This window comes from Rhea pennata, chromosome 16 (genome assembly GCF_028389875.1).
Source record: "Rhea pennata isolate bPtePen1 chromosome 16, bPtePen1.pri, whole genome shotgun sequence".
In the NCBI taxonomy this organism is placed as follows: Eukaryota; Metazoa; Chordata; class Aves; order Rheiformes; family Rheidae; genus Rhea; species Rhea pennata.
Genome location: NC_084678.1, coordinates 17,177,783 through 17,185,242, shown reverse-complemented (window position 1 = coordinate 17,185,242; position 7,460 = coordinate 17,177,783). Strand labels below are relative to the sequence as shown.

The following is a 7,460-nucleotide window of genomic DNA, read 5'->3' as shown; positions in this document are numbered from 1 at the left end:
CTGCAAGCAGCCAGCGGGCGGTGAGGCCGTCCCGCGCCCGCCCGGCCACGGGGGCCCTGCGGGAGCCCCTCCAGCCCTCCAACCCCAGAACCCAGGGTGCTCCGGGCGGGAAAGGGGGGGGGGGGAACAGGCTGCAGCGTTGCTCCCCTTGCCTGCAGCACACCACGCCGCGCGCAGAGTGCCACCAAGTGCTGCCTGCAGGCCTTGCAGGGGACACCTGCGACCGGGGACATGCGCCGCCCAGCCTGTCCCCTTCTGGAGCCAGGCCCCCCCAGGGACGCTGCAGCCCGCCCGGGAGCACCGGCCACGGGGTCCCCGGCATGACCAGCATTGCCGACACGTCACACATCATCCACCGTCCTCCTCCTCCCTCGCGCTCAGCCCCGAGGACAGGATGCGCTGGGGACTGGGACCCGGCTCCGCTGCGCCCGGCCGGGGCCGAAGCAGACGCTCGCCACCCGCTCGGCTTCATCGGCAGCTTCCTTTTATTCGCGGGACGGAAGGGAAGGGGGGGGGCGGCGGGACTGGCCCTCCCTCGAGACACGATTGCCATGATGGCAGTGACCTGGGGGGACACACGGACGCTGGGGACACGGAGAGCAGCCCGGGGCAGCGGGAGGTGGGTTTGTGCTCAGCCCAGCGCCGTGTCCCCCGGCGGCGGCTGTTGTCCCCCGGCCATGCCACTGCCCCGACGCGGATGCGGGCAGGAGCCGCCGGCTGCACGGACCGTCTCCTGGCCGGGAGGGCCTGATCCTGCTCCGGCTCATCCCTCCCGGCGCAGGGAGGCCGCTGCCCCGTGCACGGCTCCCGCTGCGTCTCCGCAGGAGCGGGGTGCTCCGTGCGAGCCCGCCCTGCAGCAGCCGGCCCCAAAGCGGCCCCCGCGGTGGCCTGGGCGAGACGCCCGCGGAGCGCAGCCGCCGGGTGGGAGACGCCGTCCCCGCCGCGTGCGGGGACCCCGGCAGCGCGGGCGGGCGGCGCGCAAGCGGGCAGAGCCGGGGCCGCGGCGCTGGGCTGAGCGCTGGGATGGGGTCGGGGGGAACGATGCCGTGGGGGCCGGGAGCCCCGCGCCGGGCTCTATAGGTCCAGGACCTCCCCCGAGTAGGCGCTGGGGTCCTCGTCGGCCCGTGTGGCCACCTTGAACTGCCGCCGCAGGGCCCCCCCGTAGCGCTTCTGATTGTCCCACTTGAGCTTGGGCCGGATCCTGCGCATGAAGCCGCCGTAGCGCTTGTGCAGCTCCGCCGGCACCGGCGCGGCGCCCGCGGCCCCCGGCGCCCAGCTCCGTTTTGGGTAGGTGTGCAGAAAGCCCCCGTGGCACGTGGCCGGGCCGCCGGGACCCTCCGGCGCGGGGAGGTCCCGCACCTCCGCGGAGGCCGCCCGCTCGCCCGCCTTGCCGCCGCCGTGTGTCGTGCTCGCGGCGCCGGCGCGCAGCAGCAAGAGCAGCTCGTCCCGCGCCAGCTTCTCCGAGCCGAGCTCCGCCGGCGCCTCGTCCTCGCCCGCCGCCTCCGCCGGGGCCGGCTCCGTCCCGTCGGCCAGCGCCGCCAGCGGGGCCGGGAGCGCCGGCGCCTTCCCGCACGGCTCCCGGCCGGTGCCGGGCGGCCAGGAGCCGCGGCACTCCAGCAGGCACATCTGCAACACAGCGGCCGGCGCGCGCCGCGGCGCCCGCAGCGTTAGCACGCGGCTCGGAGCGGGGCAGCCGCGCCGGCCACGGGGGAACCCGTGCACCCGCCACTATTTTTCCCCACTCCGTGAAACGCCCGGTGCCTGCTGGGCGCTGGCACTCACCAGGGGCCGGATGCTCTCCGCCGAGTCCTGGGCGCACGCGGAGCACCGGGCCGCGCAGTCCGCCGCGGCCGCCGTGGCCAGCGCCAGCCAGAGAGCCAGCGCCAGCACCTGCCGCTCCATCCCGCGCCGCGACGCTTCCTGGGGAGGGAGACAGCATGCGCAGCCCATCACCGTCGCCTCCCGCCGCTGCCGGGTGATGGCATGACTGCCCCGAACCGCAGCGCCAACACCTCCCACCGGCAAAGGCGCGCGGCGGCGGCTGCTGGAGCCGCGGCCGGCAGGAATCGGCCCTGCCGGGACGCCCGGAGACGCGGCTCCTCCGCGGGGAGGAGCCCGGCTCTTTGCACCCTCCAGGGCTGTCGAAACCCCCGGGGGCTGCACGGCACCTGCGCCCCGAGCCGGCTCCCGGGGACGCCCCGTCGGCACCTCTCGTGCGCCCTTTGGGTTTTCCCTAGCGCCGCGTTGCCGAGCGATGTCGCGACGGCCGCGCCGTGCGCGCTGCGGCAAGGATGAATCACAGCTCTCCCCCCGCGCGGCCTTGGAGAAGAAAACCGCGGCCCCCGGCTCGCCGCGCTGGCCGAGGGCTGGGGATGCCGGCAGCCGCCGGGTCCGGCAGCGCTCCCGGAGCTGGTGCCAGAGCCGGTGCCAGAGCCGAGCGCTCCCTGCGAGGCCCCGCGGGAGCTGGCCGCCGGCAGCCACCTGCCGCTGCCTCGGGCGCAGAGGCCCGACGCGGAGGGAGCTGCCGCGCGGTAGTGACGCACTCTGGAGACTGTTGTATTCTCCGGCTGTATCTGCTAATGTATGGTAATTGGTGCTGATGAGGAAACGTTAATGCCACAGTTTTAATTCATGCTAAATTAAAATGTAATTTGAATTATCCGCACCGTCGTGCGCCGCGCCAGCGGCGTTCCCGGGGCGCGCAGCCCGGTGCCTCCCCGATATCCGCCGGCGCGGGCTCGCCAGGCGCCCAGGCCCCCGCGTGCCACGGGGCCACGGGAAACGCAGCTCCCCGAGGGCAACCAGCGGGCTCCGCGCCCTTTTCCGAGGCGCTGGTGGCCGAGGCCGGGATCAGATAGAGGAGGAGGCGGCAGCCAGGCGCCCCGCGCGGAGGGGACTGTGCCGGGGTGTCCCACCGCGCACCTACCTGGCCCAGGCGCGGTGGCAGCTCCGCCGCAGAGCTCTGCCGCCCTCCTGCACCGCGCCGCGGAGGAGACCCGGGAAAACAGGGCAGGAAGAAGGGAGGAAAACAACAGGTGTGAGATGAAGGGGGGCAAAAAGGACTGGGAAAAGGAAGGAAGAAGGGAAACGGAGCTGCGGCGCGGCACGGCGTTACCTGCAGGAAGCCGGAGGCCGAGCGGCCGGCTCAGGCGCGCGTCCCGCCGCGGTCCGTCCCGGCAGAAGCGCTCGGGCGCGGCTGTAGCAGCTCCTGGGAACGACAGCGGCGAGGCTGGGTGTCCGCCGGCCGCCCCCGGCGGGTCCCGGCCCCGCTGCCGCCGCCGGCCGCCGCCCGGGAGGGCTCTGGGCTGGCTCCCGCCGGAGCGGCGGTTAGTCCCGATGCCAGCGCGCGCTGCACCCCGGGCCCTACACGCTTCTCCTCCCGTCGAGGTCTAACAGAGACGATTTGGGGACCCTACGGGCGTTTCTGCTGGGGAAGAGCGGCACCTTCCAGCAGTTCTTTTCTTCTCCTTAGGAGCGACCTGCAAACGCGTCCAGGGCAACGTTTGCTCAAAAAAAAAAAAATAATAAAAAAAAAAAAAAAAAAAAAAAAGCCAATGACTTTTTGAACAGGACCGCAGCAAACACCGGCAGCGCCGGCGCCGGCCCGCACGAGCGCGGGAGGGCAGAAGCATCCTCGCCGTCGCTCATCGCCCGCTCCCCTCCCGTCGCTCTCCGAGCTCGGTGCGGTTCACGCTAACGCCTCCCCCCGCCCCGCCCCCGGTACGGGCAGGGAGACGCAGCAGCGGCTCCGCGACGGAGCCGTTTACGGGGCTCCGGCGGCTGCGAAGCCGCCCGAGGGGGCGGCGGGGCCCGGGCGGCCCCAGCCGCGCTGCCTCCCCTCGCCCTCCCGCAACCGCCGCCGCCGCGGGATGCGCCCGGCGCGGGGCTGTTTCCAAACGGACGGAGCCGCGGCGGCAGGAGCGAGGGCGGCGGCGGGGACCCGCGGGCGAGGGCGGCGCGGCCCTACCTGCCGGTGCTCGACGGCGGCGGAGCGCGGCCCGGGGAGGGCGGCCGGAGGCGGCGAGCGCGGCGGCTGCTGCCGCTGCTGCTGTTGCTGCCGCCGCCGCCGCCGCCGTCGGGGCCCCCGGCGGACTCGCCGCCCTCCGCCTCCCGCCCCGCTTTTATGGCCGCGGAGTCTCCTCCCGCCGCGGGGCCCCGGCGCAGCCCCGCGCCGCGGAGCCAATCGGGGCGCGGGAGGCTGGGAAGGAGCGGAGCTGCGGGCGCCCCGCGCCGCGGCCCCCGCGCCCGGCGGGACCGGACGGGGCGGGCAGGGACCGGGCGGGACCGGGCGGGACGGGACCGGGCGGGACAGGATGGGACTATGCGGGACGGGACGGGCCGAGATTGGATGGGACCGGAAGGGACGGGACGGTGCGGGACGATGTCGGGCGCAGCGGGACCTAACGGAACAGGACGGACCGGACGGGACGGAACCGGACGGAACGGGACGGGATCAGGCGGGACGGGACCGAATGGGATGGGATGGGACGGGGCGGGTCGGGACGGGATCAAGCGGGGCGGGACCGAACGGGACTGGACGGGACCGGACGGGACGGGGCATCCGGCCCCTCTCGCCGCCGCAGCCCGTGCCCGGCGGCGCCGAAGCCCTCGCGGGGGCCGCGGTGGGGGGCGGCGGCGGCTCCCTCGCCGTCCCCCTGCGCTGCCGGGGACGAGCCCCCCGCCGAGGAGCCCTCCCCGCCCCCCCCCCCGACGGCCCCCGGCCCGGCCGCCCCGAGCCCCGCGGGGGCTGCTCGGGAGCGCCCACCCTCGCGGCGAGAAGGGCAGCTGCTAACAAGGCTCCTTAGTAAGAGCCGCTTCGCGTTGCTCGGATTCCTCCCGGCCCCGGAGCAGAGGCGTCTTACTAGTTTCTATTTCCACCGCCGGCTCCCCGAAGCAGGCGAGAGGGTCCTCGGCTGGGGCCGGGCGGGCGTGGGGGGGGGTGCCAGGGTCCCCTCGGGAAAGAAGCTCCAAGGGAGCCCACCCACCACCTGCTTTAATATAGTCATTTAATATTCATCTGCCGCTTCCTAATGGGAAACTGTCTCTGAGTCACGCTGACATTTCCCTGGGACAATGGTAATTAAGCACCTGGGTGAGAGACAAACGCGCGGTAATAGAAAAGTTAAGTTTTCTTAACTGCATCAGTTAAGAGCTGAGGAGGAGAGGAGGGGGACTAGCGCGAGTGTGGGGCTGGTGCAAAAGCAGGTGGGAGTTAATGGCAGACAACGTCAGGCAGCGCCTGTCACGGCAGCGGAGGCTGCCCGGAGCCCTGGGACCCCCCCCCAGCCCCCCGGAGCCGCCAGCCTCTCCCGGCCCACAGCAGGGACCCGCTCCAGGGGTGCAAACGCCCTCGTGGCAGTGGGTCGGGGAGTCCCACCCCAGCAGAGCCGGGTGTTCGGGAACGGCTCGGCACCCGCCGCCGCGGGGGCGCGCTGGATGAATCCCGCGGAGCGATCACTGCCGCGGCCCGTCGGCTCGGTCCCACGGAGCCGCGGAGCGTTTTTGCAGAACGGGCTGCAGCACGTCGCTCGCCCTCCCCGCCGCGGCCGCGGGGAGCACGAGCAGGCGCGCGGGCCGGTGCCCTCTCCTGGCACGAGGACGTGGGCAGGATGCACAAGCGGCCACTCGACGCCGGCGCGGAAAGCGGCGCCCGAGCGAGGAGTGGGCGTCCCGCGGCGACGCACGGGGCTGCTCCCGGGGCCGAGCGCCCCCGCTCCCCCCGGCCCAGGCGGCAAAGTGGCTCCACTGAAAAGCAAACTGAGCTTAAAGAACCTGCAGGACATGGCTCTCCGGCAGCCCACGCTGGCACCGGCCGCCGGCAGCAGTGCTCCCCGCCGGGGCCGGCTGCAGGCAGGGGCCGGGCAGCGCCCGCCGTGCAAACGGGCTTTCGGGTAGGACCAGGCGTTGCGGGCTCCCTGGCAGTCCGCGGGGATGGAACAGGCTGCGTCAGAGGGAGAGAAAATAAACTTTATTTCCCGAATGCCAGGTGGAGGAGAGGCTTCTCGCGGCACGCGTGCAGCGGCGCGCGGGGCCCCTCGTTCGCCGTCCTGCGTGTCAGCCCCACGGCAGGGCCCAGGCGGCCTCGCAGTGCCTCCGTCCCCGCCGGCGCGGGGGTCCCGTGCCCGCCGGCACGCGGGAGAGGCCACGGCTGCCGCCGGGCTGCGCGCTCGCAGCGGGCACCTCAGAGGCGAGGCAAGCACAGAGCGATTTTTAGAGCTCCTCTGCAAACGCGCTCTGCAGCTGCTCCCCTGCAAAGTGCCACCAGCGTCACCCGCGCGGAGGGAAGCAAAGCGGGCAGAGAAGCGGCTCAAAAAAAGAAAAAAAAAAAAACAGCTGGAACAAAACAGCCGGAGCCGTGACCCCGTGGGAACAGGCGCGTGTCCTTCCGAGCGAGTGGCCTTCCGGAGCGGCGGTGGCGAGCGCGGCAGGGACGCGGCGATGGGTCAGCGCTGGTGCTGCACATGCGGAGCCGCACGTGCTTGCGGCCGCCACGCCAACGCGAGACGCCCCGCGGGTCCCAACGCTGCCGCGCTGCTCGTCACAACGGGCCACAAGCACCGTTTCCGCCGGGGCGGCACAGGGGCTGCAGGGCAGGAAGGGGTCCGGGCAGCGCCGGTGCCGCAGAGCCCCGGTCCGGTGCCGTGCAATGCACAGGGGAGCCGGGAAAATCCCCCCCGCCACCCCGCGCTGCTCCATCCGGGGGACGCCTGGAGGTGCAAACCGCCAGGCGGAACGGGAGCCACGGTGCCGCGGCCGGCGGGCATCCCGGCACGCAGCCGGAGCTGCGGCTGGAGCGGAGCCACGGCGCGGCCCCGCTGCCGGGACCGGCCAGCCGGCGCGGGCGGATGCTCGGGAAGCCCTGCACGGCCGGGAGGAGCAGAGTGCCACGGCTCCAGCCGGGCACGGGGATCCCGGGGCCGTCCCGTGCCACCTGCCTGCGCCCGTGCAAATACGCAGCTGTGCCAGCGCGCTGCCCGCTGCGCTGCAACGGCGCGGCCCCCCCCACCGCGCGACCCAACGCCGCACAACTTGTGCACTGCACAAACCGCCGCGCTCCCTCCTGGCGCTGCAGGTCCCCCTACACTGCACCCCCCTTGCACTGCATCAATCCCCCGTGCGCTGCCCCGACCCTCCTTTGCAACGCACCGGCCCCCCCCCCCCCCCACTGCACGCTCCCCCGGCGCGCCAGTGTCCCCTTGCACTGCTCCCCCTCTCCCCCGTGCACTCACCACCACCTCCTTACACTGCCCGCCAGTGCAGCAACCCTCCTAGCACTGCACGGTCTCCCTGCCAGTGCACTGACCCCCCCCAAACTGCTCGGGCTCCCAGTGCACCCCCTGCGGCGCACCACCACTGCACAGCTCCCCCCACCGCTGCCCTGCACGCCCCTTCTCCCTGGGCACCAGCACCCCCCATTGCCAGTGCGCCGACACTGCGCACCGACCAATACAGCACAGCCC

At 73.3% G+C, this 7,460-nt stretch overlaps 1 protein-coding gene across 1 annotated transcript; it reads right to left on the bottom strand.

Moving 5' to 3' along the window:
• Positions 1–990: 990 nt before the first annotated feature.
• On the bottom strand, positions 991–1,902 carry PDYN (prodynorphin). Its single transcript, XM_062589304.1, has 2 exons — positions 1,783–1,902; positions 991–1,626 (listed from the first exon to the last, which is right to left on the bottom strand). Exons 1-2 carry the CDS (start codon positions 1,900–1,902, stop codon positions 1,075–1,077), a joined length of 672 nt encoding a protein of 223 aa, XP_062445288.1. The 3' UTR covers positions 991–1,074.
• Between the last annotated feature and the right edge of the window lie 5,558 nt (positions 1,903–7,460).